The sequence below is a fragment of the Hoplias malabaricus genome, chromosome Y (assembly GCF_029633855.1).
Source record: "Hoplias malabaricus isolate fHopMal1 chromosome Y, fHopMal1.hap1, whole genome shotgun sequence".
NCBI lineage: Eukaryota > Metazoa > Chordata > Actinopteri > Characiformes > Erythrinidae > Hoplias > Hoplias malabaricus.
In genome coordinates this window covers 75,040,293-75,053,349 of record NC_089820.1, presented here as the reverse complement: position 1 = coordinate 75,053,349, position 13,057 = coordinate 75,040,293, and the positions used below count along the sequence as shown (strand labels likewise).

Genomic DNA, 13,057 nt, shown 5'->3' with positions numbered 1-13,057 from the left:
AACTAGTATAAGCATTCTGCTTTGTGTATAGACCTCTGAGCAAAAAGGAATTTGTTTCATTTCGTCCACATTTAAGCGATCCTTCCTATAAAGAAGAGCCATATGCAGCAGAGTGGGACTTATAGAGATGCTATATTTATAACATAGATGCTGAGATGTGGTCGATATCCTGAACACAAACACACACACACACACACACACACACACACACACACACACTCTGATTTAGCTTTCTCGCCCTCAAGCTTTCTCTTCCAAACCGAATCATTCAGACAGCAGCAGCTTTCTACCTCACCTTAAATGTAATAGAACAATATGCTGAAGGTGCATAGGGAGTTCCTCCCTAAAGTTTCAGGCTTGATTTCCTGCTTTGCCACATCCCACCTTTGATAGGAGAACATTAAACCAGATTTCAGAGGGGAAAAGAAATCTAATTTATTTTAATTTAGTTAAATTAAATTCAAGTTTATTGTCGTTATACCAATACAGGGTTGTACAGTTTAACAAAACACTGCCAGACTACATCTCTGGTGCAGTGATAGTTATATAGATAAACAATAGTGCAAAACAATAGACATAAACATGAGACAACAAGTACATAGCATGCATTAGCATGCATGAACAGTAATGTAGGTCACACAGCACAGGTAGAATTAAAGGAATACTAGGTAATATTATGTTCACATGGAACTGGTGGCACTGAGCATGCATTAACGGTGCCAGTGGGGCTAGGTACAGTCTTAGCCACCAGGGAGGCCAGTGTGGATTTACGGTTGTTGATGATAAAAGGTAAAGTAAGACTATAAAGCTGGCTTCGAGGGGGATGGGTCTGGGATGCTAGACTTCACTAGTGATACTGTGGCTGGATTGGGTACTCAGGGGCTGGGCTCAATGAGTAACCATAGTTGTTAAGGATAGCTGTTTGCTGATGGGATCATAAAGGGCCACAGCAACCTTAGACAACTGTAGGGAGAGCCCAAGAGCAAAGATACCAAGATCTTTGATCTTTAAAAATGACAATAAACACAGATTTTAGTCATTTTTCAGTGCTTTCAGTTAAAAAAAAATCTGTGCATCTGTGCATTAATTCAGGGAGCCCACCAACCCACACACTGTGAAACAAGAGCACCCAGGCCATTTTTATTGTTTGCCTAAACCAGGGATCAAACAATGTTCTGCTGCTCCTTACATAGAGCTTTGGCCAGCTGTCAGCCAGAAGGTTTTAAATAAATCCCACTTACACTGGGCTGTGGAGCAGTGGGTCTGTATTCTCTGGAGAGATGGAGCTCTATCCAATTCCTATAGGATGAGATGGAATGGTTTTTATGACCCAGAACTTATCGTCCATCATCAGCACCTGACCTCGCTGATGTTCTCAGGGCCGAGTGGCATCACATCCCCCCAGTAACGTGCAGACATCTAGTGTAAAACCTTCCCTGAGGAGTAGAGGCGGTTACCCTCCATTTCAGGAGGAAAGTTGGATGAGAAGGTGTCCACACACTTTAGCGCGCTCAAAGTGTTTCATGGGAATGATTTAGAGTATCATTACGCTGTACATTCCCACTATCTCCCACCCTTTAGACGTGCTGACAAATGAAAGAACCCAGACTCTGCAGGAGAGCGTTTCGTTAAAGCGAAAGAAAATTGCACAGAAGAAGAGAGTGATCATCCATATTCTATCGGATGGATACCGGAGCCTTTTATTTAGATTTGATTTATTCCACTACATTACTTATTCTGAATGCAAATGCTGGGTGTGTGTGTGAGAGAGAGAGACCATAACGTCACAGAGAGAGATATAGAGACAGATTAAGACAGAGGGAAAGAGGAAAGATGTGAGAGAGGGACAGAAACAGAAACAAAATGGAGAGAGAGTAAGATTGGGAAATTGAAGAGGGAGAAAGAGAGAAGGGAATAGAGCACATGAAAATAGAGAGAAAGAGAAATGGGAAAATGAGAAAGAGGGACTGAGAGAGAAAACCTGCCTTAATGTAAATTCAATGCTGTTTGTAACTGAGTGTGTGTCTTTGCAATTTGAGCTTCAAAAATACACAGAATGTCTTTTAAATATTACGCTTCTTTTGTTTAATAGTGTTTAAAGAGCTCTGTTAATGTCCTCGGAGTAGATTAAGAATGACACACACAAAACACACACTGAAAGAAAAAGAGGGAATGGGTATCGTAGGGTTAGCTGCTGCACTGTCCAGATAGTGTCAGGAACAGGTGAAAGATGAGAGAGAGAGAGAGAGAGAGAGAGAGAGAGAGAGAGAGAGAGAGAGAGAGAGAGAGAGAGAGAGAGAGAGAGAGAGAGAGAGAGAGAGAGAGAGAGAGAGAGAGAGAGAGAGAGAGATGAGATGAGAGAGAAATGTTTATGGTAAAATCCTGAAGAAAATGCTGACTTCTGCGTCTGTTTAGAAAGGAGGATTATATATAGGATTATATAGTATATGACTAATGGTTTGTGGACATCTGCTTATTCTACATTTCCTCTGAAAAGAATGGTATTCATACAGATTTAGTCTCCCTTTGCTGCAGTAAAAGCTTCTACTCTTACTGAAAGGCTTTTTATTAGATGTTACAACATTGCTGTGAATATTTGATGGCAGCATCTGACCTGCATCTGACACTTTTCACTGAGCCTGGTGTACTTACGCTCATGTGCAGCTGCTCCGGAGCATACCACTTCATTTCCTGCTTTTGATGGATGATGAGGATTTGACCAAGAGAAGACGCCCCAATGTGACTTTTATTTTATTTTATTTTTTTGCAGATATCTGACCATAAAATATATATGTGTTATCTGAGTGTAAATAAGTAAGACTAATCCTAAACGTGATCCTAATCTTAAAGTCAGGAACTGAATCTATTTAATTTTAGATGATTTTAATTAAAACTTTTAATTTAAAAAATAAAACATGGTGCTTTTTTACCAATTATTTTACAAAGTCAGGAGAGTTGTGTTAGTGCTGCAGGACAGGTCAGGACATGTTTGTCTTGAAAGTGTACGGAAACAACACACACACTCTAACCCTGTTGTCCACTCGGATATAAAACAGACGCAGTGTGAAATCTGAGCATATTGCCTTTGTCATCGAATCAGAAATATGATTTTTTTTTTGCAGATGATATTCAATCTCATCCACTGTATAACAATAACACTTCTGTGACATTTTGACTTTGTGAGGATCAAATATATCTTACACAGGCATCTTATTTATCCAAGTTTTCAGTAAATTTGACATTTCTGTGTCTATCTCTCTCTAGGATATTATTTAGGTACGATAAGGATACAGATATGTATTTAAAATCCTAATATCTGATTCTCTTCTGTCCCTCCAGTCTGACACTGAATTCTGGGATAAGATGCAGGCGGAGTGGGAGGAGCTTGCACGGAGGAACTGGCTGGAGGATGGAGAGAGTGAATGCCTGCTCCCACTGAACATTTCGCCCAATGAGACGGTACAGCAGCGTCCAAATACAAATACAAAAAAAGACCTGCAGGCTTTTTATTAGCACATAATTATGCTGCATTCTGGTCAACTGGGAAGTCAGATTGCCTGTTAGATACATGTTAGCTGGACATTCAAATAGACATTTCCCATTTGGGAGTCATAAATCTTCCTTTTCTTCTTTGGTAGTGAATGCAGCATTAATCCTGTGTTAAATCGTCCAATAGGGGCGCAGTAGGGCCCCTCGTCATCCAGTCAGAACAAGCGTTTCATTTGCATATTTTCTAAATGCTTCAATTTAGGCCCTCAATTTGATAAAACCATAGATTATCACTTCAAAAGGTTATAGACTCCAGATGCCAGATAATGCCCCCTTTCATTTGAAATTCTCTCTCATCTCTCTACATTGTGTACAGAGGCAGAAATCATTTCAAGCATCTAAAACAAAGCAGCCGTAAAACAATGCAAGCCTCGGGGTATAGTTGGTGCAATTAAGCATAAAAACATGGTTCAGTGTGTTTTCATGGCATCATACACAACTGATGAATCAAAACATTAAGACCACGTGAAATGTTCTTAGCAGGAGTGTGACCCAGACAATGCCCTGAAATCTGGTAATTCATGTTTACTTCACTCAGACACACACTCCTCCACTCTCTGCATTGAGCATGGAAATATTAGGCTCATGTGCATCTGCTCCAGAGCGTCTCATTTCATTTCAGGCTTTTCTACTGAGATTAAACAAGCCGTGTTTGCACAACTGAACACCATAAAGAAACTGAATTCACTAGATCCAAGCAGTGTCTTAAAACTTTGTGTCAAATGGTGTCATTTTTCAGTCTCTCTCTCTATTGGTCTAAATGTCAGCCAGCAGTTATCAAGCAAGTGAAAAATGACAGATTTGCAGATCTCCTACTAACTTCACTTTCCAAATATATATTTATTAATGTTTTGTTTTGCTGATGTTTTAAAGCATAAGGCTTTCCTAGGAGGTGTTAGTTTCCATGCCCTTCTCCTCTCCACATGCTCCGTCTGAGTACTCCTCTTTCCCTGCAATATTAAAGAGCCCAGCATGATCCAATTATCAACATTCTGCCATCCACCACTCCAGATCTATTAAAAGATTAAAAACAGGCTCTATGCTTAAGCTTAAGAAAGAAAGAACAATATTAATCCGCAGCTGTGTCTCAGAGAGTGGACTTAAAGCCAAAGTAGAAAAAAAAAAAAAAAACTGGTCACATTTGATTGATGTATACTCTAATGTTTAGCTCAAAAAAACCCACAGAAGCCATCTTAAGGCCTGAAATCTGGCCATGTTTATCGGTATTATATGAATTATAATGTCAGGCAGTGGGTGGGGTTGTGTAGAGTTATTAGATGGGCATGTGTGCTGTCCTTGCGAGGATATGATGGTATTTAGCCATGAGAGCATTACTGAGGTCAGGAGGTCAAGTTGGATGACTTGTTTTGGATCACAAACTCCACACCTCCTGATGCTGTGGGGCTTATACCCCTTTAGCCAGTACTTGGCATTGGGCTGGGTTTTTATAGCATCACATTCTGTTGTTCCATGCCCTTCTATGGTGTGAAAGGTTTGGATAATGTGAAAACTGTGTACATTTTGTTGTTGTGTTTGTCTTGTTACAGGGCTACTACTTCCACATAGACAACCCTTATAAAGACTGTCCCAATTCGTATGAGGAAGGGGTGCAGAAAGTCCGGGAAGGAGACCTGAACAGCGCTGTTTTGCTGCTGGAGGCGGCCATCCTCCAGGACCCGCAGGACTCTGAGGTGTGTTTTTTTTTCCTGGAGCCTGTGTCATTTCAGGGTGTAATAATATGGCAGTAGTCCAAAAACCCAGGAACCCTATCAATCAGTTTTATCTTTCTGACTCAGTTTCTCTGCCAGCGCCGTAAATCAGTACATCTGCTGCTGCTTTAATCGTTAAGCTGCACTCCCCCCACCCCTCCCCTCTCCTCCATGTACCCACATCTCCCTGCTATTCCATATTTTATCCCCTGTAATGTGCTGGCATGCTTGTGTATGGTAATAGATTTGAGCCTGTGTGTCTGAAGGCTTGGCAGGTGCTGGGGACCACACAGGCCGAGAATGAGAACGAGCAGGCCGCCATCGTCTGCTTGCAGAGGTAAAAAGAGAATGTGTTTCAGCTCCGTTCTGCTCCACTTTATTTGTATTTCCACAGACATGAAACATGGGCCCAGCCACTTGATGAGTAAGCAGATCATCAACCTGGACCCATGTAAACGTTTTTCATTTGTATTGCACAAATGGCTTAAAATGTGTAACGTGCATAGGAACTAGATGTCTGAAAAGCTTAATACCTGTAAAAGAGGAAGAGGAACCCCAAAATAAAACACAGTTGCCGACACGGGATTGGAAATCGCTTAGAACCACTAACAGAAATTAGGTTTTTAAATTGTTTTTGGACAATTTGGATATTCATGGCCATCACAACAGTGTATTATTAAACATGAATCTATAACTGTTTTTGTTGGGTTTCTATTTTTAAAAACATTGTCTCCAGACCTCTGAAAGGCAGTGTATTTGGCTGAGGGCTGCAGAGCAGCAGGGATGTGTTACTGATGCAGGAGATTCCACATGTTCACAACGCGGATTCAGCAATTTAATTTCCCATAATCCGAGGGGATTACGTCCCTTTCTGTTATTTGACAAAAAAAAAAAGAAAAAAGAAAAAAAACAAGCTGTACCTTATCATGGTTTCCCTGCTAGACTTTATCTTTCTTAAATCCCATAAGCCTCAAATCAGAAGTAGTAAAAGCAGCTTGGAGATTGAGTGTATTCAGTGTAAAATACAAACTGGTTTTGAAAAAGTTGGGACAGTTGCAGTTTTAAAAATGCTAATCAAAAACAGAAGGCAGCGATTAGTAAATTCTGATGTAAATTGAAAAGTGTACAAATTGATATATAATGTTTTAGCTTTTTAGTTATGTAACATATGTGTGGTAATAAGCATGGGTGTCATTGTTAATATTTCCTTCACAGATGGTTCATTCATTCATTCATTATCTGTAACCCTTATCCAGTTCAGGGTGGCGGTGGGTCCAGAGCCTACCTGGAAACATTGGGCACAAGGTGGGAATACACCCTGGAGGGGGCGCCAGTCTTTCACAGGGCAACACACACACACTCACACATTCACTCACACACACACTCACATCTACGGACACTTTTGAGTCACCAATCCACCTACCAATGTGTGTTTTTGGACTGTGGGTGGAAACAGGAGCACCCGAAGGAAACCCACGCGGACACAGAGAGAACACACCAAACTCCTCGCAGACAGTCACCCGGAGCGGGAATCAAACCCACAACCTCCAGGTCCCTGGAGCTGTGTGTCTGCGACACTAACCTGCTGCACCCCCTTCACAGATGGTGAAAGATACATATGCAGTCGGCACTCATACACCTCCAGAGTTTGACACTGGCCTCTCAACTTTAGTAACAAGACCAATCTTTACTAGCCAAGATCTCCAAGATAATAAAAAACTCATCTGAACACAAATTGTTTCCACAGTGTATCAGCTCATTTCGCGCGGCATGGTGGCACACAGCTCCAGGGTCCTGGGTGCCTGTCTGTGAGGAGGGGTGTGTTCACCCCTTGTCCGCATGGGTTTCCTCCAGGTGCTCCGTTTTTCCCACGGTCCAAAAATATACGTTGGTTTCTCAAAAGCGTGCATAGGTGTGACTGTGTGAGTGAATGTGTGAGTGCGTCGCCCTGTGAAGGACTGATGCCCTCTCCAGGGTGTTGCACCTAGTGATTCTGGGTTGGTCCTGGATAAGCGGTTACAGACGATGAATATTTTCAGAAGAGCACCAGCCTAAAGAAGTTGATGTTATTGACATATGGATCCTGCAGTGCATTCTCCAGTCTTAAATTTCTGCTGTTTCCTTGCATTTGTCCAGGTGTCTGGAGCTGCACCCTAATAACCTGAGCGCTCTGATGGCTCTGGCAGTCAGTTTGACGAACACTGGCCAGCAGCAGGAAGCCTGTGAAGCTCTTCATCGCTGGATCAGACACAACTCTGCCTACAGACACCTCCTGCAGGACCGCAGCCCCCTGGACGGCTCTCCGCTGCCCAAACGCAGGGGTTCCTCCGTCTCCCCAATCTCCACACTCGGCTGGTACGCTCAACACTTTCATTTTCAGAATTTTAAGGAGTGTGCACAAAAGTCTATTTAGTGATATATTGAGTATGTTTAGTGCGTTAGCAGCATGGGTTCATGGAGGGTGCACTCTTCTCAGCAGCTGAATGGACAGACAGAAGTGTGTATTGTGTTATATCTCTGTGCTATTTCTTTATTTCACCACTGAGCCGTATTCTCTGCAGACAGCTGTCAGGCTTCAGCCTGAAATAACTGACAGAATCATGTGGTAAACACACTGTCACTGCTGAGGATGAACAAACCCGAGCTTCTGTAACATCTCCCTGCATCCAAACCCTGTCAGTTTATCCACATCCAGCAGAGACAGGGAATACTGATAGGAGCGTTTGTTTTTGTACATTCTCAGCACAAAATGTTCTGACTTTGGAAAATGTTTCATGTTTTAAATACAGAAACAAGGTGGTGGCTTTGATGTTATGGCTGATCGCTACACTGATAGGCTGTGATATTAAAGCCTTCACCTTGTTTCTATATTCACTGTCCATTTGATCTTGTAGGTCTACAATTACAGAGTGTAGTGTATCTGTCGCTGTGCATACGTTCTTAGCACCCTTTCACTCTGTTCTTCTTCAATGCTCAATGCAGTGTGTTAGTGTGTGTTGCTCTGGTGTGAGTGGATCAGACACAGCGGTGCTGCTGGAGTTTTTAAACATTGTATCCAGGCACTGTGCACACTATTAGAAACATCTGTCTTGTTGGTCCACCTTGTAGATACAAAGTCAGATACAGAGGCTCATCTATTGCTTCACAATTTGTGTTTGTCGTCCTCTAGTCCTTAATCAGTGGATACAGGACGCTATCGGCTGGATATTTTTTGGTTGGTGGACTATTCTCAGTCCAGCAGTGACACTGAAGTGTTTAATATCTCCAGTAGTGCCATTGTAACATGATGAAACAGACACTTAGCTGGCGCAGCTGATAAAGGACATCTGTCCAGAACCTCCTGCTCCTTTGGACATTTTGTGCACTTCTCTACAGTTTTAATACCTTTCTCTCTCTCTCTCTCTCTCTCTCTCTCTCAGTTCTCAGCTGGTTGAAGTGTTGGAGTTGTATCAGGAGGCTGTCCAGCAGAACCCAGGCATTGTTGACCCTGACCTCCAGACTGGACTGGGCGTTCTCTTTAACCTCAGCTCAGAGTTTGATAAAGCTGTGGATGCTTTTAACGCTGCTCTGTCTGTGAGGCCCGAGGTGAGAGCTTTAGGGCAGTAGACATTGACTATTAGAAGTTTGGGTTTGATTTTAGCTGTTACTGGAAAAGTGACCTGTTGCTTGTCAGATAGTGAGCCCACATTCATCTCCACCCATAGAGCTCAGATGTATAATTACATCTGTAAGCCAGAATTCCACTGATTTTCCCCCTTTTCTCCATAAGAATATGACACCATTTTCTTTACGAAAGAATATTTTATGATCCATGATGAAGTTATTTTTCCCCTGGCCTGTCATAACCCAGCTGTTTGTGTGTGTCAGGATTATCTTCTGTGGAACCGGCTGGGCGCAACTCTGGCTAATGGGGACCGCAGTGAGGAGGCTGTGGAGGCCTACACCAGAGCTCTGGAGCTCCAGCCTGGCTTCATCCGCTCCAGATACAACCTCGGCATCAGCTGTATAAACCTAGGAGCACACAGGTAACTCAGTGACTACTGTAGTGGGCTGGAGGGACAGTGGACAGTAAGAAACAATACAGATTTGCATCTGTAGACAGATCATCCTACCATTGTTTTCCAAATGTTAGCTGACACTCCTGATCCAAGAAGAATAGGAAAATTATAAATAATATTATGTGGGCTCTGGAGTGGCACAGCTGTGAACTTGCCACAGTCCTCCACAGTCCTCTCTCTCTCTCTCTCTCTCTCTCTCTCACCAAATTTTAAAGTGTGGTTATATCAACATCATTGGAGCTTACACAATGCTGATTGATGTTGGAGAGTGAGAGCCTTCCTCCACTAACTCCTGTATGACTTTGCATTTTATTTGGCCCAACACTTGGCTTAATTCATGAACTTTAGAGCATGCTAACAAAGTGTTTTCATACTGATACACTAGCCCTAAATCATAGCCTATAAAAATAATCACAAAACATTCTCTCTATTGTTTTCTTGCTCTTGTCTCTCTGCAGGGAGGCGGTCAGCAACTTTTTAACAGCTCTGAACCAGCAGAGGAAGAACAGGAGCCACCAAGTAATGTCCAGCAGCATTTGGGCAGCGCTACGTATTGCTCTGTCGTTAATGGAGTTGCCCGATCTAATCCATGCCGCCAGCATCGGGGACCTGGACCTGCTCCTGAGAGCCTTCGATATGGACATGTGAAAAAAAAGAGTTCACCAAATGAAAACAATGCAGTTTTAGTGAAGGCCATGCAACACATCAGGTGCTTTGGTGTGATTTAGAGCAGATAGCGTTATTTCTACTGTATTTAAGGTATTAAGGGGCATTGATATTTGCTATGGATTTGCAGTTTGCACACAGGAGCATGTATTCTATATATGGAGGGAGAGAGAGAGAGAGAGAGAGAGAGAGAGAGAGAGAGAGAGAGAGAATGAACAGAAGCACATTTCCGACCAGATTATTTTCTATAATCCTGATTCTAGTCTTTTCTTATTGCTTTATGGTTTGTAATATTGATTGCTCTTTGTATACTTGAATACAAACCAAACTGATGTAGCACGGAGGTAAGTACTTAGCGTTTAACGACCTCACATATGTCCATACACAGATTTTAGTGAAATGACCACTACTTTTCTAACAGCATAGTTCAAGTCTTCATCCACTGCGCTCTCAAAACAGAGGTGTAATATTGCTTTAACAAGAAAATAGGCAACAAGTTCTGTTAGCCTCTATGTATCATAACAAGCTCCAAAATATAGACAAATTCAGTATATTCAGTAATTAACTACTACTACTACTACTACTCCTGTGACTACTACCACTACTACTAATTATAATACATAACATACATTTATATTAATAAGTATAATTTTACATTATAAATTAAATATTTATAACAATGTCAGTACAATTGATTACTTCATCTTCTCTTCAAACTCACTTTACAAATGTCAACCTTCGTGTTTGATGTGAAAATGTGCTAAAACAATAACCTCCCAATATCTGAATTTCTGAATATCTGTGTAGTTTAACGGTTAAGATGTAAACAAAGTCCTTCGTAATCTGATCTAAAAAAGGCAGAATTGTTCACAGTGGTTTTCATAGGAACCAGACGTCTCCCTCTAAAATCTCCTTCACATGATTTACTGCGAAAAATATTTATGAATGTGCTGACACAAACTTGTTTTTGATAATTTCGTGAATATTTGTTTTTAGATTGTTAACCAATTAATCAACATTATCGAATAAATATAAGAAGATTAGCATGAATTCGCTGGAAACTGAAGTAGCGCTATTTGTGTGCTAACCCTCCTGTGACACCAATTTCCTATCACCTCAGCTGTAAAAACACTGAAGTCCAAATATTTATGAATATCTAAAAACTCCACGTCACATCAGAATGAAAGACTAGGTTTACATCTCAAACACTGAATTATGAGAACCAAATGGCGTTCCCCTTTAACTGTTTTTTGAGAGTGTAGCGGTTCTCGTGTTGTCCACTGGATGGCACTGTTGCTGCATCAAACACCCATGCAGCATAGCAGCCGTGAATGGATCTGAGCTCTAGCTCAGTGACACAGTGGAGTGATGAATGACATTAAGTGTGTTTGGCTGGGGAGGCGTCCAGGGCCCAGGTGTGCCAGCAGGATTTGTTCCCCAGGCCAGCTGTGTTCCAGCACGCACCTTTAACTGAAGCCTGCTCCGGGGCCACTCTGGATCAGGCCCTAGTGGGGGGCCACTTCAAAGGACCCTCGCATGAAAGGTCACAGCAAAAAAAATAGAAAACATCTCATGTTGAAGAGTGCTGGCACAAAAATGACAGAGGCAGATACCACAGAAGTGTGCAGACGTTTGTTCACCTCTGGTCAATTGGTCCTGGTTCCGTTGGTTCTCCTCCACGAGGAGCCCCCAGTTGAATTACACGTTTCGGTTGATTTTCTATGTGAAAATAGTTCCTACTCATACCAGAATATGTGCTTTTCCCTGTCATTTCCTCTCTTTATTTGTTGAGTTTCAATATATTGGATTAAATATTAAAGCTGACATTAAACTTGCAATTTTTAATTTAGTGAATAAACAGTTAAAATCCGAAGAGGATGTGTTCACTTCATTTAATTTAAAAAATCAACAAATATACGTTGGTTAAGCAGGTGTGTCAAGCTTTATGCAAACACCCTAACAGGTTGGATGTTGAAAGGCCAAAGGTCAATATTCTGACCTTTGACCATCGACGGCTGTTTTAAGGCGGTTGTCTTTGAAGTTTGCTACTTGAATTCATGTCATATTTTCTACGTGAAAATATGGGAACACATCCTCTCACAGAGAACTGCATTATGTAAATGATTAATTACTGTTTATTAGCTGAATTTATCATTTATTGTAAAATGTGGCCTGCGCCAATTCACTTATGTTAAGCAAATGAATAGAGGTCATCAAACTGGGGGCATTTTTACATTTTCTTTCTGTAAATGATTTGTGTAAACTTATTTTTCAAATAGAAAATCGACAAAATCAACATCTTTTGACCAGGTGTGCCAAAACTTTGCCCAAAGCTCTATTAAAATATGAATATGTTAAGACAATAAAAGTGATTTGACGCAGTAACAAAGGCACAAGCAGCTCCAAGGCCTTTACCAGCACGTACTAGACTAGATAGCACCTAAGATAAGACTATGCAAGCCATAATAGTTGTTTATTTTTTAATATTCTGTGTAAATAACAGCTTTCCTTCTGTATGCTTTGTACGATCACGTTGTCATATCACATACACACTGGATGCTAAAGGCATTGAGGCTGATTGAGGATCAGTGTTTTTATTTTATAAATAGCCTTTTTACATCTGTTGATTTTTCAGACTTAAACGAATGTGAGGTATTGAGAGGGACGGTTTGATATGATAACTTGACCCTGCATGCACTATTTCCCTTTATTTCCATATGCATGTGACATATGTAAATGCTGAAACTGCACTTTTGTCTATTTAATCCAAAACCATAGTCATAGAGATAAATACCTAAATGCACAGTATGTTTTCACTGAATATAAGAGGATAATAAACCATATTCCATGCTAGATTTTCGCACCACGTGGGCATTAATGACACGTTGTGATACTGTAACATCTATAAACCATGTAACGACAACATTTACTGAATAATGACGCATGGTTTGGAATATGGTAATATCCCATTCAACTGAAGCATCACTAGGCGACATGGTCCATGTACTGTACGCATGTTTATTCCACTGAATGTCTCAAATAACCTCTGGGACTCTTTGTAAATATGTTATCCAA

At 41.2% G+C, this 13,057-nt stretch overlaps 1 protein-coding gene across 1 annotated transcript in view; it reads left to right on the top strand.

The window, feature by feature from the left end:
* The window catches only part of LOC136678770 (PEX5-related protein-like), a 33,421-nt gene extending 23,353 nt beyond the window's left edge, over positions 1-10,068 (top strand). The window contains exons 7-13 of the mRNA XM_066656901.1: positions 3,340-3,459; positions 5,097-5,240; positions 5,525-5,595; positions 7,395-7,613; positions 8,678-8,843; positions 9,126-9,283; positions 9,775-10,068. Coding sequence (XP_066512998.1) covers positions 3,340-3,459; positions 5,097-5,240; positions 5,525-5,595; positions 7,395-7,613; positions 8,678-8,843; positions 9,126-9,283; positions 9,775-9,964 — 1,068 coding nt within the window. The 3' untranslated portion in view covers positions 9,965-10,068. The remainder of the gene's footprint in view (positions 1-3,339; positions 3,460-5,096; positions 5,241-5,524; positions 5,596-7,394; positions 7,614-8,677; positions 8,844-9,125; positions 9,284-9,774) is intronic.
* Positions 10,069-13,057: the final 2,989 nt, after the last annotated feature.